Source organism: Cicer arietinum, chromosome 5 (assembly GCF_000331145.2).
Source record: "Cicer arietinum cultivar CDC Frontier isolate Library 1 chromosome 5, Cicar.CDCFrontier_v2.0, whole genome shotgun sequence".
NCBI lineage: Eukaryota > Viridiplantae > Streptophyta > Magnoliopsida > Fabales > Fabaceae > Cicer > Cicer arietinum.
Genome location: NC_021164.2, coordinates 73,073,361 through 73,098,522, shown reverse-complemented (window position 1 = coordinate 73,098,522; position 25,162 = coordinate 73,073,361). Strand labels below are relative to the sequence as shown.

At 32.2% G+C, this 25,162-nt stretch overlaps 2 protein-coding genes across 3 annotated transcripts in view; one reads left to right on the top strand and one right to left on the bottom strand.

Annotated features, from left to right (window-relative positions):
- The first annotated feature begins 280 nt into the window (after positions 1-280).
- Positions 281-679, top strand: LOC101497626 (uncharacterized). Its single transcript, XM_004501453.4, has one exon. It carries the CDS (start codon positions 281-283, stop codon positions 677-679), a length of 399 nt encoding a protein of 132 aa, XP_004501510.1.
- A 2,788-nt stretch (positions 680-3,467) lies between these two features.
- Positions 3,468-25,162, bottom strand: part of LOC101497959 (calcium-transporting ATPase 3, endoplasmic reticulum-type) — a 28,945-nt gene continuing 7,250 nt past the window's right edge. The window contains exons 10-35 of one of the 2 annotated variants that reach the window (XM_027334482.2): positions 25,103-25,162; positions 24,129-24,214; positions 23,293-23,394; positions 22,020-22,073; positions 21,599-21,700; positions 20,900-20,958; positions 19,603-19,747; positions 16,751-16,858; positions 16,221-16,373; positions 16,030-16,134; positions 15,430-15,626; positions 13,497-13,608; positions 12,608-12,706; positions 12,376-12,521; positions 12,207-12,264; positions 11,005-11,097; positions 10,860-10,910; positions 10,613-10,744; positions 10,152-10,253; positions 8,956-9,010; positions 7,054-7,139; positions 6,011-6,159; positions 5,142-5,247; positions 4,976-5,029; positions 4,381-4,429; positions 3,468-3,965 (exon numbers count right to left, since the gene is read on the bottom strand). In XM_027334482.2, the coding sequence (XP_027190283.1) occupies positions 3,898-3,965; positions 4,381-4,429; positions 4,976-5,029; positions 5,142-5,247; positions 6,011-6,159; positions 7,054-7,139; positions 8,956-9,010; positions 10,152-10,253; positions 10,613-10,744; positions 10,860-10,910; positions 11,005-11,097; positions 12,207-12,264; positions 12,376-12,521; positions 12,608-12,706; positions 13,497-13,608; positions 15,430-15,626; positions 16,030-16,134; positions 16,221-16,373; positions 16,751-16,858; positions 19,603-19,747; positions 20,900-20,958; positions 21,599-21,700; positions 22,020-22,073; positions 23,293-23,394; positions 24,129-24,214; positions 25,103-25,162 (2,531 nt within the window). In that variant the 3' untranslated portion in view covers positions 3,468-3,897. The remainder of the gene's footprint in view (positions 3,966-4,380; positions 4,430-4,975; positions 5,030-5,141; positions 5,248-6,010; positions 6,160-7,053; positions 7,140-8,955; positions 9,011-10,151; positions 10,254-10,612; positions 10,745-10,859; positions 10,911-11,004; positions 11,098-12,206; positions 12,265-12,375; positions 12,522-12,607; positions 12,707-13,496; positions 13,609-15,429; positions 15,627-16,029; positions 16,135-16,220; positions 16,374-16,750; positions 16,859-19,602; positions 19,748-20,899; positions 20,959-21,598; positions 21,701-22,019; positions 22,074-23,292; positions 23,395-24,128; positions 24,215-25,102) is intronic. The other variant, XM_073368390.1, reaches the window with a different exon arrangement.

Here is a 25,162-nt window from a genome sequence, read left to right as displayed (position 1 = left end):
CATTTTTGTTCTTATCTTAATGTTTTCTGATGCGGTTTGCTCTGAATATGTCCATGCCATAATTCACATATTCATACTCACCTTCCCTCCCTAACACGCACTGCTACATTATATTATTATTATTATTAAAATAAAAAAATCCTCTCATAATTTCCCCCACTACTCCTTTGTCTCGTAGCCTAAAGTACTTATTTTATTTATTCATTAAAATTCGGAAATAATTATTTGTGGGCATTTTAGTTGAATTTGAAGATACAATCACAACAGAAAAGCGTAGGAGATGAAGAAAAGTGGGAAAGAACAAAAACAGAACAAGATAGTGAGAATAATAACAACACCAATAAGAGTATTGGGAAGAGCAAAGGACATGTACGTAAGAAGCATAACAAAGTGCGGTAACAACATGAATTACAGCAACCCAATAGATTCTACTAGTAGATTTGAGGCTTTACCAAGAAGTTACAGCGCAGTAACAACAAGATCTGGTGGTGAAAGTGAAGATTTCGCTGAGCTTATGAGAGCAGCTTCAGCTAGGACTTTGGTCAACACAATCGATGTGGATTTCGTTATAAAACAACACCAACAAGAATCTGACACGTCACGACCCGTTTCTTCAAATGGGTTGCCTAAATCCGTTAGTGTTGTTATGGGTCGGATTGATGAGGAAAAAGGCTTCTGATTTTGGTGACGTGGATCTTCTTCATGTTATCCCAGAACTACAAGTTATGCTGTTGGAAACACAAGTGTTAATGTTATTATGTAAATTCACAAAAATTCCATGTCTTTTGAGAATTCATATTTGCAATTTTTTTTTATTCTGCTCATTTATTTCATTTCCATGTTTGTCTCCTGATAATGATATCCTCCTCAATGCAATTCAATGATTCCTTTTATCCCATTTTTTGTTTACATTATTATGCTAAAATAATAACTTTTTAATCATTATTATGGAATTTCATAAAATATTAAATAAATATATCATATACATAAAAAGTATTCAACATTTGCATTTTTATGTTCCAATCATTTTTTTTAAGTTACGGTAATATTTTATTTTTATTTTTATGTAGGTTAATGACAAACACTGCTAATAAATTCACATAAATTGAAAATTTATGATCATCATAAAAAATAACTAACTTAATAATATTGTTATTGCCAATTTAGTTAAGTTTTACACAACATTTTATTTCTATTTGATTGGATTCTTTTCTTTGATTTTATTTTTCATCTTGGATGCCTGTAATTGACTCATACTCATTGGTTCATTCCCGATTCCCCTCAATCAATATTGCAATTCAATTATTCCTACTAAACCATTAGGCAGATTATTATTATTTTTTTGTTATACATATTAAATATAAATATCTCATCTCATAAACATAAAACGTGTTTACTGTTTTACAATAGGAAAAAATGCAGAGAAGATCAGTTTATTATTCCACTTTTATATACTCATTTTATTCTTACACGCTTTTAGATTTCAGTCAATGAGTGTGAATAAAGAACATAAAAGGCCAAATACCATTTATTAAACTTCTTTCTGTCAAAAAAATATTATCTTTCTATCTTCAGCGGACTGTGGAGTATCTACGTGGAACGAGTCAAGTGGGAGAAAATATAATCATCATTATGATAATATAATCATCATTATGATAATGACAAAAGTGTTTTGGTTAGTTATATAACACTAGTATTATTTCATAAAAACAAATAAAATATAACACTAGTAAAAAAAAAAAAGAGTAAATTTGAATGAAGTGTTAAAAGAAATGGATTATTTTCTGATTAGATGCTTTATTTAAGGTGAACACCGGACAACCTCTATACGTAGAGATAAATGGGCGGAGCCAAAGTAAATTGTAAGAGGGGCCAACATAGAAAATAAAATCTACTCCACCAGGATGATTATAAAAAATTAAGTTAAATTAAGAAAGATCGTTGATTAAATTTAATCTATGTAATTCTTATAATTTTTTTTTATGTTTATAGTTTTAAATTATCCTCCACAATGAAAGAGAAAAAGTTAAATTAAAGTATTTTATAGATATTATCATTTAATAGAAAAAAAATTATTGACTTTTATTTGTATTTATTCAAAAACAAATATCAACTAATTGTGTTTATAGTTCATTGGATGAAATATGGTAAATATATAAATTTTTTAAAAAAATGTATTGAGGAAAAAGTAAAAAATAACAAAAAAAAAAGAATGAAAAAACAAAAACAAAAGGTTGACTATTACATATGTGTCCGTAGTTTGATTCATTCAGTCTAATAAAAAAGAGATGTGTCATTTAAATAACAAAAGCAAAATAGTATATCTAATATTATATAAAATACAAAAATGATTTTGATGTTAGAGTTTATTTCCAATATAAAAAATTGAAAAAGAAACTAGTTAAGTTCCATTGATTCTCAAATTCAACATTTGAATTTGGCGTAATTCATTTCAAACCAAACTTACATACACATAATTTATGGATTAAATAAATATTTATTTTTATAAAATTTTATTTTAAGTCTAAAATTTTTTCTTCGATTTAAATCATCAGAATATTTTTTATCAATAATTTTAATTTTTACAAAATAAACATAAATTCATATTTGATTGTGATGCTCTAAAATTTTGCAAATACACTTTATGTGTTATTGATATAAATCTCAACAAAAAATGAACACAAATTTTGTTTTCTATGTCTAAATATGTTATTTTGATTTCTTGAGCTTTTGACACTTAAAAAATAATATTTAATTTGTTATTTATTAAAAAAATTAAATTCATATGAAATAAATGTTTATCATATTCTAAACATATCTACAAAAATTATTAAAAAAATTCAAAGAGCACATGTGAATGACTTAATAACAAATACTAAAATTAACGAAAAAAAAACATTACGAAGACTAAATATAAGAAATCTTTTTTTTGAATTTACAAAACATTCATAAAATTAGTCATGTCAATTAAGCCTGTCTAATAATATATTTTCATAATCACATTTATTATTTTTGAATTTTACGTTTTATCTTTTTAATATATATAAATTACATCAGCATAAAATTTACTTGCACATACTCTTAATTATACAGCTCATTTATAAAATTCCTCGTGTTCATAGGTAGACTTATTTATAAAATTTAAAGTGCTACCTTGTACTTCCATTTTTGTAATGTTTCTCTGATTCTAAATATTTTGAAGATGGCAAAACGAAGAATCTATATCACTTAAGTGCCACCTTAAGAATCTATATCACTATGGCATAACAAAGAATCAATATCACATTAAAATGCCACCTTGTACTAAATACTTTGAAGATGGCAAAACGAAGAATCTATATCACAAAATATAATCATCTACCTTATGCCACCAGCCCACCACCACTATAGAATGTTAAAAATACTCTTAATAACATAAGATATAGACATGATGTAATGCAACTAAAATAAATGTGATGAATGGAAAATTATCAAAACAACTGTCTTTATTCTGTTATTCTCGTTTGTCTTCCCTTTTTTCCTCCTCAACGCATAGACATAAAGCTCTAGATTACTTGTTTAAAGATACACAGACAACAAAATACAATATTCTCAAAAAAGGGAAAAATGAACCTTTATTGTACTTATGCTAGCAAAATTGATTAAATAAAAACCTTAAAGAAAATGAATAATTGGCGATAATAAAAGCCAATAAAAACCTACATTTGTTGTTTTACATCACAGGCATTTTCAGAAATTTAAATAATACAAAAAAGCAAATAATATACAGTCTCTTTCAAGGTACCTTCATAACTCCTAGACATGCATGTGGATGTTGACAATTTTATATTTGATGAAGGGTGCCACTTTAAATATCTACGTTGCAAGTGCAGAATTTGCTTGAATAGTACACTAATTTTACTTATCACGCACTTCTCTCTTTGGAAGTAAATCAGATCTCCTGAACCATAATCTGAACCTCAAACCTAAACCCAAAAAAATTATCACAACAGCAATAAGGAAAATATTTTATATAGATGTTTGATTACATCACTAAACGGTATATAGATCCACAGTAGAAAATATACCCACTGACATTTTTTTCCATATTGAAAATGAGACAATTAATCCTGCAATTTTCCAGATTGAAAACTGGTTTCTATTTTTAGTTTTTTAAACAATGAAAAACAAACAATTTGCTTTTATCTTGCTTCCTGTTTTTAAAGATGTGTATAAAAATAGTGTAAACAACATTTTGGTTTTTTCACCATTTATTGTACAAAACTCTGAAAAAGCACCAATAAAATGACATTTTTGTAATTATTAATGATGTTTTTTATAATTATTAATTGAAACAGGAAATGGGAATATGTAACTATTTAACATAATCAGACAGATTACCATTAGGATTTCTGGAGAAGAACTTTAAAATCTCATCAATGATTATAACCTGGATATGAAAACAAAAGATAAAACACATTGATAAGTTGCAGGACTAAACATCTGGCAGATATCAACTTGTATGACAAAAAATATGAAGATAAGAGCAAGCAGATATCTAGTCGTAATTTAGTTATAAAAATTCAAATTAAGATTTTCTGCCAACTTTTTGGTTACTGATAAAGGCTGGCAAGTTAGTATTGCAAATGCTCAATACATTAGTAATTTAAGTTGCTATGGGATTCTGACTCTCCACAACTTCCAGAGGAACAACTGTAAATAAATACACTTCTAATAGCATATCCACATACTTTCCATATATGAAGAAAGCAACTCGATAAGTGTTGGAAACTTTCATCAATCTTGCAAATTTTGGTCATTAAGATATATTTAATATATTAAAGTTCTAAGCTAAAGGCACAGTGTTCCAAAACTCAAAGACAAGTTACACTCCCCATAATGCCCATTCAAGGAATTATCTAACTAAATATTGGCACGGGGGTTGGATACAAGGGCTGAAAACAAATCATTGAGAAAGATGAACAAAACTACATACCGGTAGAGAAAGATAAAGGACAGCCATCCAGTCAGCCCAAGATAATGGTGTTACCTGCCAAGACAAATGGTAATAAAATAATTCTGATTCTCCAAGAACAGGATAAATACTGAGTTGTCACTTAAAGAAAATAAAATGGCAATCATTGTTTCAGAAAATTACTTACAGAGAAAAGAACTGACAGTGGGCGAACATACAAAATTAGTATGTGAAGAAGCATAGTAAGGACAATAGAAGCAACAAGCCACAAGTTACTCCAAGGAGGGATGACCCTGAAACAGATAAATGAATATTGTCATAACATTATTAAAAATCTGTTACAGCAAAAGCTTCTCATTCAACAATAGGTGGTGAATATTGTCATAATTCAACAATAGGTGAACCAAGCTGCTTACATTGTGGATCAGACCTTGGTCTCTACTAGATTAGGTCACGGCCTATTCAGGTGCTGCTCATTATACAATATTCTCATATAAGATTCTTTTGTTAACAGAGTCTAACAGCTGCAACTATCTTCAACAGTTTGCAATTGTTTGTCACCTCTATGAATAACCTCTTTGTGTATTCAGTTCAGTTTGATAATTAAGTTTGCATTTTCTTTTACTTCCCTTCATTTTCTTAGCCTATGAATCTTAACAACTTCCTATCCTAATAGTTCAGTGACTGTTGTGAACCATCCTTCAAAAATTCAACTTATGGGTGAAAGAACTTGAATAATTTAATATTTAGTATGTCCCTCCATGCAAGAGCCTTAGGACATAAAATTTGGATACTGCACATACTACCCTATCTTATCTTGTGCAGAAAACAAATATCATATAAAAGGAGCGACAAGGATCAAACTTATAATCACTTGCGCATAGAAATTTGATACCATCATCAACCAACTATTCCAAAAGTTTAAGTCGGTGGGGAAAAGCACGTGGATGATTTGATATTTAACAGTGACATTCAATATCCTTCAAACTATATGCAGGAACTAGGAAGGAACAAAACTCTGAATGAAGTCCAATTAAATTGAATAGAATTACTTACAGGAGGGATTGATTTTCACTAAGATTGTTCAAAGCATTGAACATCTCAACAACTACAAGCACAGTCATTGATACAGTTGATGGATGTCGATCTTCAAATATACTGCATGAATAAGTTGTCTCCCTGGTCGGGCAAGTGTCAAAATTCATCTGGAAATAAATAAAATCAAACTAAGGATTTGGAGGATGTTTGGAAGAGATTATCTTATGACATAAAACACTTTTGCAAATATTTGGAAAAAGTTAATGAAAATAGCGTATAATAACAACTTATATAGAGCTAATGCAGACTTTTCCTTCAACCCTTTTTCATTTGTAAAAATAGTTTATATATAACCACTTATATAATAAGCACTTGATTAAGTTGTTTACCCAAATGCCCTCTTATTACTTGTAGACAAAAAGGGACATTTATTACAAGAATGAAACTACAAAATCATTTGTATCTACAACTACAAAAATACATTGTCCAGGCTTGAAGCAAATCAAGAAACAACTAATCAAATGTTCAAATTATATAATGTGCTTTAATAGTAATCATAGTTGAGTACCAACAATGATTTTCAACTCTAATCTATCAATAATTCCAACAAGTGATTTTCATGGGTGCTTGTTTGCTTATGAGATGGCTAAGCTTCTCATAGATGTTATGGGTGTTTGAAGGGAGTTTTATTTTGACTATGCCAAGAGATTTAGGAGCCTTGCAAGTATTTGAATTTTGCATCTTTTTTCTATTTTGGAAGATATCTTCCTATCTGTACTTGCCTCTCATATCTCCATAAAATTTCCTTTTCTATGAGAAAACATTACACATGCAACTTCAGTTCAATCAACAAATAGCAATTTCTGTTCATATCTATTTTGCACCATTTTCTGATTAATTTTTTTATTCCTAAGTATAGCTGTCAAGGTTTGGAATTTCTTTTATTTTATGATACGGAGTAATTTTCATGTTGCGTCACATCTCAGATGTTATCATCTATAAATAAAATATTCAGGACTCAAAAGCACACCCCACGAACTGAGTATATGATAATATCTTACCAATTCAGTGTATGGCAGTTGTGGGCCACTATCAGCGTAAACAAACCACCAAATAAAACCAGCAACAGTGGCAAGGCCAACATAAGCTGCATCAAACATAGAAGCTTTAACATTATTCAACTAATGAAGCAACATTAACAACATGTACCCAAGTTCCAACAATCTTTGGAAGAACAAATGGCTAGTTATTTCTACTCCATGTATAGAACACATAATCTATAAAAGCCTAGCTTCAGTGTATTATATACACATAATCACTTTGTATTAAGTATATGAATATAATAAAGTCTATGATGTGGTTCAGACACTAGGTTTCCAGCATTTTTTTTTAATATAACTCCTACATTGTATCCAGAGCCTTAAGAGAGGCAATAATCGTTTTGTATTCACTATGACTATAAAGACCATGATATGGTTCAGACACATGATAGGGAGGCAATCTCAAAACCCGTGCTTACTCAGTGGATTTAATGTGCTCTAATGAATATTTTTCACGGATCACCATATTTCAACTTTGGTTGGCCACCCTTCTCTCTATGTTGACTTTCCAACAATGCCTTTCTCCACCATGTAACTGTCTCCACTGCGTAAGTGTCAATGTCATTTCAATCTTTGTGGGCTTCTCACCCTGCCTCGACCACTAATCCTATTTAATCTTCCTAGATCAATCACCCCCTAAAACCACACCAGCAAGCGTTCTTTCATGTGTCCCCTTCTGTTTAGGTGTTCACTTCTCCAAGATCCATCTGCATTCCACTGTCATGCTCTTGGTATCGTTTAACTTTCCATCATCTAATTTCTTCAGTTTTGACCACATCTCCATTCATGCTGAGTTGACAAATCAAAGCCATTCAGTCATTCATAGTTTCCTTTTGTAGCCTTTTTTATCTGACACATGGCTAGTGCAGGCATTAGGTTGTGGTTATGGCTCAACAGCCTTACTCCTGATGGTTAGCGGAATATGGAATACCAGTACAATCATAAGGGAATAACATTGGGTCCGCTTCTTGTTTAGGTAAAACTAGCATATGTAATTAACATTATATAAAAAATATACATAATTTTCTTTAATGAAGACGGGCACTTTTTGGGGGAAAGGAAGAAAAACTAAGGATGGGTAAGATTGTTAGGATAAAAAAAAAACCAAAAATTAATGTTTCAATTAAAAATTAAGCTTCTAAATGCTATGATACTAATGAGCATGTGAGAGAGAACAAGAATAGTGATCTCAATTAAGTAACAGCATTGACAGAGCATGAAAGTGTATTTAGAAGATGAGTCCAAAAGAAGCTCAGTCACAATATGGCTGCATCATAAGATAATTGCTCACACGAGTTGCAATTGTTAGTGTAGAAGATACTGCAGATTTGATTGTGCACACCTTTTCTTATTATTGATTATTGTTAGGATCAGAGTGGTGGGCCATTGGTTGGTGACTCGGTGGAGAAAACGATAAAGGGAATGGATTAAGGGAGGTTGGGTCTCAATGGCAATTGACACACACTAAGGGCAGAGGGGCGGTGGCAGAGAGTTCGGAGGGGTCGTGGAGGGGAGGGGGTTGGGGTCTTGGGGATGGGGAGGAGGGTGACTGAGAGTGAGCTTTCTCTATCTATCTCAGTTATCAATCACAATATCCTGGCCATTAATTTCACAAATCTGAAGATCAAATGGTCTTAATTTATGTTCATGAATGAACAGTGTTTTAGTGGTGCCTGTAAAACTACCCCTATTAAATGTTAGCACATGAGCCTTTCATTCGAAATTATTTCAGAAGACATTAATCTTTGAATTATGTACTAGTTTCTGAACAATCTTTTTAGCACAAAGTTTAACGTGACAACATAAATCACTTCAATGATAAACGAAACAAAGTCGAGAAAAAAAAAATGATATTGTGGTTACCTCCAATTACCAAATACCGAAAGAAGAGCCAACCTGTAACGACTGCTTCATTCACCTGTACATGCAACATGGAATAAATGTGACAAAATAAGACGGTGGTTGGGAATTTTTTTTGAATGATGGTCTTTTTTACGACATCAGCAATTTTTGGTTAATTACATTGTTTTGTATTGTTGTTTAAAATACACTTGGATTTTAGCATTTTGCCTACAATCTAAGTGTGGTTGATTATTTCACAGATCTGAGAGAGATAGTATCATTTTGCCATCAATCAAATAATTTTTTAACCATAACATTCTCTCAGCAACTTAATACATAAAAGCAGTTATTGTATACAATTCGAATAAAAATATTTCCCTTCAAATAGATTATGAATTAACATATCCAAATATAGATTGATATTTTTTAAATCAATTATAAAACCACTAACAAATATAATATTTTTTAACAATCTTATTAAACATGATAATACTTTGCATCATAATCTGGAAAGAGATAAAAAATACACAATACTTCCTCCGAAATGAATTATAAGCAAAAATTTATCAAATTATGCATATTAAGAAAAGTAGTTGATCACATTTAACATATGCAATCCCAATAGAAAAAATCAAGTCTATTACCTAAATTACCCTCCATGACTAATAAATTAGGTCATTGGAGACAAAAAAAGTTAAATTAAATGAGTGTTATTTTAGAGATACTATAGTTAAATAGGAGAGAAACTGTTGATATTTGCTTATATTTCATTCTAAAAAATGTGTTAATGTTGCTTGTATTTCATTCCGGAGTGAGTACATTGTTACTCTATTAGAAATGTCTAATATTATTCATAAGGAAAATGCTGCTAAGCTAGAACTTTGTTCGTTAGAATAGACAGAATGAGTTGGTATGCTTATTATTATTGACTCTTAGATGGATTATCATATGTTGTCTTACCCAACAACCATCCTCAAATCTAGCTAAATTCTAGAAGAGTTTCAGGTTGACTTTTTCATGCTATGTAGTATCGTTTCACATTAGATATGTAGTCAATTCCACTCCACCTTCCAAAGACATACCAAATGAACATTTTCTAAGTATGCCAAAATGTTCAAGTTAACATAGCACATGGGATCCAATAAATCATCTTGATTCTTAAAGTTTTGAATGACCGAATCAAATACAACTTCGACAATGAACTGTTAGTACAATACCTTTCGAGGCTTAACCTTCATCACATCAGAGTCTTGCTTATTGAAGCCAATAGCAGTTGCAGGCAATCCATCAGTAACCAAATTGACCCAAAGTAACTGGACCTGGTAGGATTAGGGGAGATACAGTGAATTTTTTTAAGTTATATTATTCACGTAACCAAAAATGAAAATCTCATTTTGTGCAACTATCTCTAACTGAACGTGGAGACACACTGTCTATCACCTTCAAGTTACAATCTACGGTCTTTCAATGATAATAATTAATTATGAAGAACCAGGTATACATGCCAGGGCCCAGAGTCATTAAAAAATAATTAAAAAGAATTCAGAAATTTATATGGAGTTGAAATATTTATTATACAAAAATTAGCAGTAAAAGATAATCATAAAAAAATATAATAGAATTCCTTTTTATCTCTTCCACTATGAAATCAATGGGCTTAATAATACTCTAAACTCACAGGGGCCAGGGTGTCAGGTATTCCAAGCACAGCAGCCACAAATATACATACTACTTCACCAATGTTGGAAGAAATCATGTATCTAATAAACTGCTTTGTGTTATTGTATATAGCCCTTCCCTCTGCCACGGCCTACATAGAGACAAAAAGATTCTGAAGTTGTATGAGGAAATTTCTTTTCCATTCAAGAAGGGAAACAAAAAGAAGGAAAACAAACTTGACAAGAACAAGGGATATGCTAGCATACCGCAACGATTGAGGCAAAGTTGTCATCAGCCAGGACCATGTCTGAAGCACTCTGCAAACCAAAACAAAGGAGAAAAATATCAAACTGTTCAGATTATTGACTAGACAAGGAATAAAGGGGGGTTAGCAGGGACAGTTAATGACACCTTAGCAACAGCAGTCCCTGAACCCATAGCAATTCCTATATCTGCCTTCTTTAGGGCAGGTGCATCATTGACTCCATCACCAGTCATTGCAACCTAAAAGATTAACATCATGAATTTCCCAAATTTGAAAGAAATCCTGTTAGTAATAGTAGAAATAATAATGTCCATAATTATAACGACATAACAAACTAAAATATTTAGGGTCTAGAGTAATTAATAGAGTTATAGCATCTCCTAGCACAGCTACATTGCTTCCTGGCTACTAATGATGTTCCATCATGTTGATCTTTTCTGTTGTGCACATGAACAGCACGGACTAGAGTCATTGCAGTGTTACTCATTGGGTCTGTTGTGCCATGTACAAGGTCAAAAACCCATATTTTTGCACCCTTCTAATTTTCCATGACCATTTACTTTATGGATATCACCGTATGTTGTGCTTAATGCATATGAAGCCTTTTAGGGTTTGAAACCCTCTCTCTTTAAAAAAACTCACTGCAACCACCTCTGTTTTCTACTTCAGGCACAGAACCCTTCAAAGTTCAAGCGAATCAGTCTTTCTTTGAAACCCCATTTTCCACCAGATAAGGGGTTCACCAGCCGGGAACACTTGTTAGTCAATTCTATTTTTCCCTTCTCACCTCTTCCCCTCTCCTATCAGCACTTCACAAGAGACTTTGCAAACATTCTGATGCATTGTCCAGAAGCTCAGTGACTTTCCAGGCTCAAACACTCATTTGGTAACTGTACTTTTGTATTTGTCACGCTCCTGGACTATTATAGTCTTCAAGCCGTGATTTTAAATTATTGGCGGTGAAAGTGTCTTAAATTTTGAGCAATTATATGGGTGTTATAAAGTATTTACAATGTTATGCCATCTTTGGCATGCCGGACACTATTAAGATCTGCTATTCCTCTATATCATCTCTAGTGTTAACTGTGTTGTGCATCTATTCATAGAACAATTTGACCAACAACTATAGGTGTAAGATTAGAAGGAATGTAGCCAAAAATATATGGTCTTCACAATCCAGCCTCCGGAAAATTGCAATAGAACAAACTATATTCTGATGAAGACAACTTTTTACGACATGAACATGAGACTTCTGAAGACAAGAAGCATAAAGAACCCACCCGTAGGAAGATAAAAACCTATATTAGTTAGTAATTACAACTAATGTTGAACGTGGAAGCAATCATACCACTTCATTCTGATTCTGCAATGCTTCAACCAGCATCCTTTTATGAGAAGGCTCGACCCTAACAAAAAATAAAAAACGTGCAACTCTTCATATATAACTTCTTGATCTAGAAAAGAATGAACAGAGACAGCAAGTGTGCTTCTACTCATGCCATAATATGATATTATACCTGGTAAAAAGTGCCATACGCTGCAAAGCAATAGTTTGTTGCAGTGCTGGAAGTTCTTCGAACTCAGAAGCAGTGTAAGAATGTTCAGTAAAATCTATCAAATGGTCAAAAGCACCTATCTTGCGGCAAAGTGACTCGGCAGTGGACTGATTAAGTAGGAAGCAACATTAGACAAGACGTATGGAATATTGAAGGGTAAAATGAACATGAAAGTTTTCAGAACTTTGAGAACCTTGTTATCTCCAGTGACGACAATAACACGTATGCCAGCAGTCATACATGAAAGCATGGCATTTCTTACTTCATCTCTTGGTGGATCCAACATCCCAACCTACACAAGGGAAAACAGAAACCCCGAAAAGAGAAGGTTAATATTGTAAAACAAACATATTTAGAAAACACAGTCAAAACAAGAAAAGGGTTCTTGAAGCCTGTTGAGAATTGAATTTTTTCCTTATTTAGTTCTTTCCTAAAAGAATAGCTGTACATATCTTTTAGCAACAAAACTGCTGTAACTAATCCAATCCTTATATTTAAGGGATTCAGTTTTTAATCAGTGTAAATATAAATCCAAGTGCTGGGAGACTGGGAGTTAATCTTTCAAGCCATTCAGTCCATTTTTCAAGTAAACCCTAACCAGAAAGGAAAAATTCTCATCTCATTTTGAATATGATGCACTATTTTCCATTTTAATCATGCAAAATAATTTCTGGAAGTTAAACCACCGTCTTTTCATATATTTTTAAAATTGAACAAGACTACATCATTCTTGATTACTTTAAGAACCATATCTCCTAGCACATTGTAGATAACATTTAATTCAATACAGGCCGCGATAATAATATTTGAGTTTATTCCTTGCTTCAGTTGCTGCTCACATCCACATATGTCTATATGTCTGATAGCAAAAGCACATTCACCTTATGGTACATGTCAAGGCATAATATATTAAGGAAGATAGCTCCACTGGACGACTCAGCATAACCATTCAGTGCAAAAGTAAGCAAAATAGAGCATAATAGAAAGGGGAAAAAATCATGCACTAAGCATGAAGGTGATACATTGTTGTAACTTAAAAACAAGATTAAAACCTTGTATTATACATTGGAGAGAGAGCATACCAATCCAATAAATGTGAGATCTTTCTCATCATCAAAGGACAATGTCTGTTGAACTGAGGGCATCCATTTGAGGGCCAAAGCTAGGCATCTCAATGTTTCTTTTCCTGCAAAACTGGCCAACGAAATTTATGTTCACAACACATAAGCAAGGGTGTTCACTTAAGAGTTTAAAACCAAAAATGGATAGAGGAGGACAACAACAGCCATATTATTTAAGTCCAGAAGTTAGATCCGAATTCCAATATGGAACTGTATTAAGAAAAATAAATGGCCAAACTGATACCAGATGTGCCATCAACATAGTGTGTGAAGCTAAGGTCCTTTATGTTTGGCTTAATTACACTTCTGGTCCTTTAGTTAGGGCTATAAATAATTTAATCAATTCAATTTGTGAAAATATTTAGTAGATTATGAGATTTTTAGAATGTTTAAAATAAATAGAAAGGGATGGATGGAACTAATTGTAACAATTAAAAAATTGAGATTAAAATCGTTTAAAAAGTTATTGGGTAAACCGCCATTTTAGTTCCTGAAAGTATAGGACACTGCCATTTTGATCTTTGACTCATAAAAAATCCAAATTAGTTATCGAATCATCAAAAATAGTCCATGAAATATACAACTTACTATCATAATAGATCCTGAAAGATACTATTTACTGTCAAAATAGTCCATGACCATTATAACGCCAGGGACCAAAGTGACTGACACAAGGATTAATGTGGATTTTTTGCCGAATCAGGGACTAAATGACAACGTCCTATATTTTCAGGGACTAAAATGTTGATTTACCCAAAAGTTACTAAGGGACCAAAATTGCACATAGTCCAAATTAGAGGAATCAAAATTGTCTAAAAACTTCGGACAACAAAAATGTCTACTTAGTTTGGTATGTTCTTTTTCCAATCTTTAGTACGGAAACAAATTATAATCCATTTCTCTATTCAAAATTAGTATCACTTTATTTTTTTCTGTGCTGCAGAAAGAGTCATTATTATAAGGGAAACAAAAGGATCTAACCCTAAACTAGTCCATCCATTATCTCCCTAAAAGAATGAAAATATTATCTTTTATGTAGGCAGTAATGGTCGCATGCCACTTAAGTTGCAGAAGTCGCAGGATTCTTTTTGTTGAAAATATCTAGGTTAAAAACGAAGTGGAAGTGGATGGCCCAATGTTAAAGCTGGGTTAGACTGCGAACCAGTGAAATTTTCAATTCAGGTTCAAGTTCAACCAGTTAGATTGGATTGTGAAATCAAAAGATATATAACCGTTAGAATATTGGAAAATATCTTATAATATCTATTGTATTATATTAGAGTATCTTGAGTTATTCCCTATGATCAATTTATAATCATAGAGATATCTTAGAATATCTCTCATTATTATTATGATTTATTCCCGATTTAGAATTGGGTCTATGTTTCTCTATAAATAGAGATTAGTATCGAGTCTGTTGTAATTAAGTTAGCATAAAGCTATTATCAATAATATTGAAACCCTTATTATTTTCTCTCCTCATTTTCTCTAAAATCCCACAACTTCAACAATAACTATATTAAAATAAAAATTATATATAAAACAAAATTATATATAATTTCTAAAAAATAGTAATAATATTAATAGATTATATCATATTCAAAAACTTGTATTTTCAATTTTTTTTATTTAGAGCTTTGACTCAGATCTTGACTCACTGCCCCAATGCCCTGAACAAGTGATGTAGGTTATATACCTAACGGTCCCTTACACTTTATTAATAAAAATGGGAAATTAATTCCCTTGCAACAAAAGCTGGTACACCACTCATACTTTTTCAGTTTTTCTTCTTCTTGCCTATTTGGAATTAAGCCCCAAAAGGAAGGGAAAACCTAGACAAAACATAGAGTGTACACATATATGCAGATAATATGATAACTGATAAAAACCTAACCTGTGGAACTTTGAGTCTAGCTCTGCTCGAATATCAGCAGTAAGTGGCACAACAGAACCATCATCATTGCATAGAATGGTTGTACATTTAGAGATTATACTTTCTGGAGCACCCTTTGAGAATAAAACATGCAACTGGTTCCGGCTGCAAAGGATACTCATCATTTTCCGATCTCGAGAAAATTCCAAAACATCTAACTGCAAAACATCAAGCTCAAATATTGAGATGAGAGTAAATACTGAAAGCAATAGCAAAAAATAAAAGGTATTTAGAATAAATTTCATATTTGTTGGATGAAGTCTCACTCTTGATGATCAAACTATTTCAATATATTTTAGGTGGCATTATTTTAGATATAGGGCCCAGATTAGTGTTACCTGTCTAGATTCATTGTGTACAATTTATTAGTTCTTTTATTTTCCTTTGTGTTTCCTTGAATTTTATGGAAACCTCTCTTGTATAATAGTGTATTCAGATCAATTAGAAAGGCATGAAGAATATTTCAAAATCCTAATATTCTTCAATAATTTTACTTTCCTAAAATATATGAATGAAAGAGAATAAATAGAATTGAAAGGTAACAAACTTGCTGAACCACACCTTTCTAAATTGTTCCTCCCAATAGTGGTTACAGTAAGAAGCACGTTCATGCTTGCTCAACATATTCAATGCTGACGGCATTGAATTAAAACCCGGGAGACCGACCTAAATATACAAATGATCAAGAAGTGTACTAGAATAAGGAAGGAGCTTCACACATAGGAGACACAAGGAAAGGTACAAATACATACCTTTTCTACCAAAACACGTAGTGCTACTTCGGTTGACTCACCAATTTTTTCATACTTCCCTTTATCAGGATTATACTGCAGGGTTGATTCATTGCAAAGAGCAGAGCACATTGCCAAGTGAAGAAGACATTGCAATTGAGCTGGAATATCAAGCTGCAAAACAATCAAATTCCACATTGCTTTAACTCTATATAAACAATCATTATATTATTATGGGTGCTACAATTTTGAATCTAAATCCATGCTTTACAACAACAAAAATCACAGAAAGGGCTCAATTTAATGCAATCCTTACTCGTGCAGATATTCCCAAAGTAACATGGATTCCCATCACAAAATCATAAACACAACATTCATAATATTCAATATCCTCAAATCTACACGGAGGAAGGAAGTTAAGACCCCTCTTTGAAACTTGAAAGAGGTCGCCCTTTCTCTCCTTATATTAGTTATTACTTAGTTTCAAATGTGATGTGTTTTTCTTTTTCTTCTGCTTGAATGCATAAGTATGAGAAATAAAAGTGCCGTACCTGCACCCCTGCCTTGTCAAAGATTATACCTTCAGGTGCATATGTAGTTCCACTGACACCATATTCAGTAACAAAAGGACTACTTTTTGCAGATTCAACAACACATATCTGTACATACAGAAGCATGAGCCAGGCAAATGCTGATTAAAGAAATTGCTAGAAATTCTCATCTGTAAGCCCCGAAAAAAGAAAAGTACAAAACAGAAAATAAAAATATTCCCTAGAAATATTATTGTTGAAGTTGTGGGATTTTAGAGAAAATGAGGAGAGAAAATAATAAGGGTTTGAATATTATTGATAATAGCTTAATGCTGACTTTGATTACAATAGACTCAATACTAATCTCTATTTATAGAGAAACATAGATTAAATCCTAAATTAGGAATAAATCATAATAATAATAAGAGATATTCTAAGATTCTCTATGATTATAAATTGGTCATAGAAAATAACTCAAGATACTCTAATATAATACAAAAGATATTATAAGATATTTTCTAATATTCTAACACTCCCCCGCAAGCTAAAGCTTACTAAGCTTTAGCTTGCTACAAGAAAACAATGTTTTGCTCTGCAAAATAATAAAAAGGATGGAAAAGCAACTCAAGGATGCAGCTGAAGTCGGAGAGAATTGCTATAAATATAGCCTAGCCAGATAGCTGGAATGATCATCAGCATGAGAGAAATTCATGGCAAGCAGTTGAACAAAGCAAGGTCCGTCCTTCTAAAAAACTGCATTTGGAAGCTTCAAACCAATAATATCAGAGACTAATAAAAAAGATGGAAAGGCAACTTAGGGATGCAGGTGAAGTCAGAGAGAATTGCTATAAATATAACCTAGTTAGATAGCCGAAATGATCATCAACATGAGAGAAATTCATGGCAAGCAATTGAACAAAGCAAAATGTGCGTCCTTCTAAAAAACTGCATTTGGAAGCTTCAAACCAATAATATCAGAGACTCAAAATATTTAAACTTGAATTTGCTTCAAGGAGAGAGAGACATGCTTCAAGGAGAGAAAGGCAAGGCCAGTATATCTGGGACAAAGATGGGGCCAGTGTATCTGGGATAAATTGTCAAGTTGTATGCATGTGGTTCGAAAGAAAAAAACTTAAAATAGATCTGAAACCAGGAAGTAAAACTTAAAACAGATCTGAAAACATTATGCCGAAAAGCGGACAGACGCGCCTGAGCTCGAGGCTATTGGTGGCGGCGCGTGAGATAAACACGGTGGATCTTGGAGGCACACGAGCGCGTGTGGAGCAACTTTTGACCTAAAAGAAAATCTGGGTTGTGTAGATTGGGAGATTCCGCACACAATGGAAGTGGTTGTGTCGGAAAACTTTTCCAGCAGCGACGACATGCAGCAACAACAGATGGCAGCAGTAGGAGACGGGACAGCAGCAACGACAGGCAGTAGCAGACGGCAGCAGCGACAGATCTACTCGCATGAGAGATTTGCAGCGCGTGTGACGGTTTTTGGCGACGCGCTTTTGGGCATGACCTAATCTGGAGATGACTGTTGTTCGCAGGAAAATTTGCCAGAAATAGTGGCAGTGGCAGCAGTAACAAATTGAATGAAAATCGAGTGAAATGTGTCGGATTGTTGGAAAAGAGAAACTATGATTATATTCCCTAACTGTTGGGAACTCGGCAGCGGAATAGAGGCGGGATCGTTCAAGGAGGATCGAAATAGGCTCTAGATACCATGTTGAAGTTGTGGGATTTTAGAGAAAATGAGGAGAGAAAATAATAAGGGTTTGAATATTATTGATAATAGCTTAATGCTGACTTTGATTACAATAGACTCAATACTAATCTCTATTTATAGAGAAACATAGACTAAATCCTAAATTAGGAATAAATCATAATAATAATAAGAGATATTCTAAGATTCTCTATGATTATAAATTGATCCTAAGAAAATAACTCAAGATACTCTAATATAATACAAAAGATATTATAAGATATTTTCTAATATTCTAACAATTATTAAAAAGTGTTTAAGTATGACAGAAAAACATCATTAACAAAATAAAGAATCAATATTTCATTTGGAAGTTTCGGATAGACTAGAACACAAATATTTGAATCATGTATCAAAAAAACATACAGATTGAGTTTACGTGAAAGATACAGACAAAGCAACATGCATGCCAATTTTGTATCACATTCCCAACCTGAACCTAAAAATGTGTGCATATTCCCCATATACAGCAGTTGGTATCAGTTAATTGGAATTATACAGGACCCAAAGATTGAATGCTATTAATACCTTCCACAACTAGAAGCAGATTGTTTTTATTAATATAAGAAATGACTCCAGGAATACCAGGAAGATGTATCATGTATCTGAATTTTTAATTGAAGTATTTTTTTAAAAAAGTAGCAACCAGGCTATTATTGATTCGAAATGTTTCGTGCAAAAAACTACAAAAATAAGCATCAATAAGTTAGTAAACAAAAATGAGGACAGTACAATCCTCCTGGCAGATTGGACACTTGTGGCAATATGAAAAATTCATAAATAAAATAAAATGATATATGAATAAATTTGAATGTATTAATACCACTGGAAAATAGTAATAGTATTGGTTATCCTATTGTATTATAGCAGGAGTTGGATTCTTCTTGAAACTAGAAGCTAGTATTCAATTAGTCTACTATGATGACAAGCTGTAACTACCCGTAAGAGGTTGACTCACCTGTATAAATATAATGTGACTGTATTCCTTAATTCAATCAATCCAGTTCACATTTTACCATAACCATAATCTCTCTTATTTTCACTCATTTACTTTCTTCTCTCTCTGTCTATCACATAAACCTCATAAATGTCAAGCAAAATTTACCTTCGCAACTGACATCATATTGGTAGTTAGAGTCCCAGTTTTGTCACTGCAAATTACAGTAGTACAGCCCAAGGTCTCAACGGATGGCAGAGATCGAACAATGGCGTTCAACCTAGCCATTCGCTTTGTTCCAAGAGCCAAACACCTATTATACAAGAAAAGTAATCAATACAAAATTATGGAAAAAGAAAAGCACAAGAGTATATTAAATTTTCGATATGTAATATGATGAACATCTTATTAAAAACATAAAATTAAACATAGCATCTTGGCACATCAGTATAAGTTTACAGTTGACAGGGAACCAACTAGTGAAAATCAACTAAATTAAATTTATCTTTGTAGTTTGTTGCCAAAACAATCAACTAGTGACAAAATTAGAAATACAGCAACATCATCAATATAGTATAAACTAGAACATATTTGAGGGGTGAACTCAACATCCTTTTGGTACACATCAGGACAAAGAAACAGCTTAAACATTTGGTGCATTTTTCTCCTTTTGTTTTGCTACTTTACTAGATAATAGAGTTATTTAACCAAACTGTAGTCATTAAGGACCCGTTTGTTATTGTTAAAGTTTTTAAAAAAATGATTTTGATAGTATTCCATCTTTTTGTTATAACTTTTTTTAAAATGAATTTTAAAAATAAAGCTTCAAATGATAAATTGGTTTAAATAGTTTATCACAAAAAGTCATTTTTAAGTATTTCATCTATTTGCTACAACTTTTTTTAGATAGTAAAATTTCAAAAAATTACTAAAATAAAAAGCTATTTTGAGAAACTTCTCATAAAAATCATTTTTGAGAGATACCATTAAAAAAATTATTTTTATCATGTTAAAATCTTTAATAATGAATATCTAAGTTATTGAATGTCAAAATTATCTTTTTAATCTATAAAAAATGAGTCTCAAATAACTTATACTATTTTTTTAGTAAGTGTTTAGAAATATAAAGATAAAATCACTGTTTTTTTTAAATCTATAACGGGTTCTAAATGTCTATGTAAATGACAACGGTTGAAATTTGAGTTAAACAAGACTTCCATCTTACATCTCACAAGAAAAATAAATAATGCCTCAAAGCTATCACTCATAAAAGAACCTCAAGAAATATATTGCCGTATTATTTGATTTATATCACATCAGTGATCTCTTTTGCAAACAAATCTTTCATGAAGAGGAGATTAACTCCAAAAATTAAATTTTAGATTCAATGTGAATAACCATGCCAAAATATCTATATATATTTCATGGCTTTAAGAGAAACAGCAAAGAAAAATTATAGACTCACGTTGTTACAACAGCAGGGAGTCCTTCAGGAATTGCTGCAACTGCCAGAGCAACTGCAATCTAGAAGGAATGTGATTAGAAGTTAAAAGATTTTCACATTAAAGGAGACAATGTATTATATGGTTATTGGGAAAGTTCTAAATCCCACATTGAAAAACGATGACGTCTGAAAAGGATTTATAAATAGTAATAGCTTCACCTTATACGTCGGCTATGTAAGGATGAACTAAATTTAATATTAAAAACCTAATATGGTATTAGAGTCTATCCATCGGGACATCCACTCTATTATCCAAACACCACGCACCAAGTCCAATGGTGTTGGACATGAGGAAGTCTACTGGAAAAAACCTAAGTTGCACAGTGAAAAGAGATAAGGCTTGAAAATAGTTTATAAAGAGTGACCACTCTCCTCTTACAAGTTAGTTTTGTAATGATGAGTTAGACTCAATATAAAAAACCTAATAATGATATATTCTTTTATTCAAAAGCACACAATATAACTAACAACAAACCAAACCTACGAGGGATTAGGCATAGATTAAGTAAACATTACAAGACTCCAACATGATGCCTATGAAACTTGCATAACATAATACATTACAAGGGTAAATATAAATCTTTATACAGAGAACAATTCAGCTAATAAAACACCCAAAATAAATAAATATAAAAAAAAAAGTTAAATTTCAAAACAAACCTTAAAATAATGAATTGCCCCATGCACAAAACCACCATGAGAAGGGTCACGAAAGTGACCAATATTTACAATCCAAACCAACACGCATATCCCTGCAATAACCTGTTACATAGAAATATAGGAACCACCATCAGAATTCAAAAACGATTAATATATTTTATTTTTTGAAGAATGACAATTCCTAAGGTGAAAACAAGGTCCCCAGATGGAGATTTCATTTTATTAAAAAACAACTATTTGTTCATCTTTAAAAGAGCTTTACTTTAAAAAGCAAATGTAGGTTAAAATAAGGTAACTAAATTGGCCGAGCTGAAAATACATTGTATGGCTTATCAGATATAAACTATAATAAAACTGCAATAATCATAAAAAGAGCAACCCATTGGTTTGAAAACAACAAAATCAGACAACTATAAATCACCTTGGCCAAAAAAGTGCCAAACTCGTCCAGTTTCTTTTTCAATGGTGTCACCTCCTGCAACCAATCATAGAAAAAAGTGCAAATGCTTCAGATGGGTTTTTAACAGTCCAAAGCAACTTGTTCCTTTCCATGTGTCAGGGGAAAAAACAGATGCACACATATTGCATGTTAGAACATTTTGACCAATCAAACAAGGTTCCTGGCTGTAGTACCACATTCTGAAGGTACAACATGGTTTCCTTTGACTTCATATACAGATGTTAGACCCCTAAAATGAATGCCTGTGGAATGAAAATCCCTAACTATGTTTGTATTTACATTAGTGGTAGAAACCAGGTTGGACGAGAAAGTGAAGGAAAGTACAAATAAAGTCTAGAGAAAACGAAAATCTATTATTGATAACTGTGACTAAATATTAAACTTTATACAAGAGCATCTATTATCTATCTAAAAAACATTGCAAACAGAAACTAATTCCGAACTACCTAAGTAACTAACAACTGGCTGAGAGCTGACCAAGAATCAGCTGAGTCAGTACGACTACACAGCAGAGGCTGCAAAGATACAGACTAACAGTGTTCATACAATCAAACAACAACAATTAGAAATATCAAATTTACAAAAAAGTTTCAAAAAAAAAGTCCACCTTTCTCGATCCATAGATTTATACACCTTCAGCTAGACTCCTCCTTTAAAATCCCAAATATCTCATCAACATAAGGAGTCTGTCAAACCTTCCTCCGGTTTCATCTGAAGCACTAATTCCACACGCAACAATAGTGATGGATGCCAAATAGAGGCTTCCACAAGCAAACTTCATACCACACAAGAGACAAGACTATCTATCCACCCTTAAATTCTTTATGTAGTATAACAACCCCAGTATCATTGAATAAAATAATAATACAAACAAGATTATGCATATAATCCAGACAATGCAAAATTAAGCACTATTTCATCGTGTTTGTAATTACGATTTTCAATTATGATATCACAATAATTAACAAAAAATGCCACCTTTTCAATTATAATAACCAGTTAACCATCCGTAACTGTACAAGACCAGCACATTTCTACTTGAAAGTGCACCGAAGAGAATTTTATTTTGTGTGTTTTGAAGCATCATTGTACACTTGATGCCCACAAAAGAAATCAATCAAGACCTAAGGTCCTAAATTAATATTATTGGAATGTCAACAGACAAAAATCGCATGCAGTAATGATATAATTACAACCGTAAAAAGCATCTATGTGAGGGAAATTCAATGCTTACATCCTCTGTCCGCAACATTGAATCACGAATGCTGCCCATGGCAGTGTTAGGACCAACTCCGACCACCACAGCTCTTGCCCTACCAGCAACCACAACTGTTCCCTGACAGTCAAAATAAACTCTTATCTAGAAGGAAATAGACAGAATTTAGAAGAAACAATGTCAATTCAATTGCCATACGAATTCTCAGTTTTGGCAAAAAGATTCCCAGTTTACAGGAAACTTGCACTTTGTTCTTGCCTAGTTTTGAACAGTGTTATCGATTACAGAAAGCAGAGAGGAGTGGATGACCAAAAAATGCTATAGTGAGAGTGCAAAATATCGGAATGATCTCTATTCTTATTTTTTAATATATGTATTGTTATTCTAGATTTATATGTAGTTGTCGTAGAATATTTTCTAATCTATATTAGGTAAATGACACCACACCATGCCGTACCCAATTATCTTAGGTTATCGCTTAAGATTATTTTCCATATGACTTAGACATTATTATGATTTGTTTTTTCCAGTTTCCCTATTTATTTAGGATTAGGAGTCTTGTATCCCTATATATAAGGGTTAGTGTTTAGTCTTTTGTATTAAGTTAATATCAAAGTATCAAGTTAATATCAAATCATTATCAATCATATTACACCATAATCATATTTCTTCACATTCTTCTCTTTATTTTATCTACAATCCATAACTTCAAAATCTATTTCATAAATGATTAATAATTGGATTGATAATAGCCAAAGCACTAGTCATAGAAATATTTCTTAAGTATATCACTAAATCAGTCACAAGGTTGAATAAAGGATGAAATAATCAAGACAGAGATGGACCAATCGTACCGAGAACAGAATATTTGTTTTGTCCTGGTATACCGCATTTGTTGCTGTGGTAGTTTTAAGCTCTTTCTCCACCGAGCTGCTCTCACCTACAATTAGAGAAAAAATGACCACCCATCAAACCAATGAGATACCTCTTAATGATAGATATAGTTAAGAAGCAACTGACCCTTGCATTGTACAGTTTTTTTGTTAGGAACCCATTATACTATAGTTGTTAAGTAAACTATACTGACAAGCTAAAGTTACTATGGATTTTTGTTAGGAACCCAAAAATTGAATTCCGACATAATTTGAGGAAGAACACTAATATTTAGAAAAGAATAAGAAATAATAGGAGAGAATCTCTCCAAACAAGATATACAATAGCGGATACGCTGCTCAAGGGAAAATGCACCCTTCAACCGGGATACCAGTTAAAAAAATTCTAATTTGGCAAAGGATCCTCTTAAATGGGACGAGAACCATTATTTATAGTTCTATGTACAATGGAATCTATGAAGCATAGGTACTACTAAAATGGTAAAGTACCTGTATACCTCAGGTACTTACCCGGTACCAGTACTCGTGTTATTCGGTTTTTCCACGTTATTTTATTTCGAGTGAAATTGATGATTTTCTTATGTATTAATATATTATTATTTGAGTTAAATTGTTATTGTAAGCCAACACAATTATGATTTTTTAAATTTTTATTGTGAATCTATATTATAAATTGAACGATTTAACTCTCTAAATTAAATTATATAAAAAAATTATGATAACCTACAATACTTCTTTTATTGATGAGTAGACTGGATCCAAATAAATAAAATAAGGCAATAGCAATAAATTAACAAAATGCCTACTAGTGTCAATACATGTTCATGTGGTACAATTTCACATTTCTCAGACAAATCAAAAGCAATTGGAAATATTCCCAGTTGGAAACATTCAGTAGTTCCGTTCGAAGTATAAGATACATATACCAGGCATACCTGTAAGAATAGCTTGATCAACACGTACTTCATTACTTAGCATCTCAATCATCTTCATAT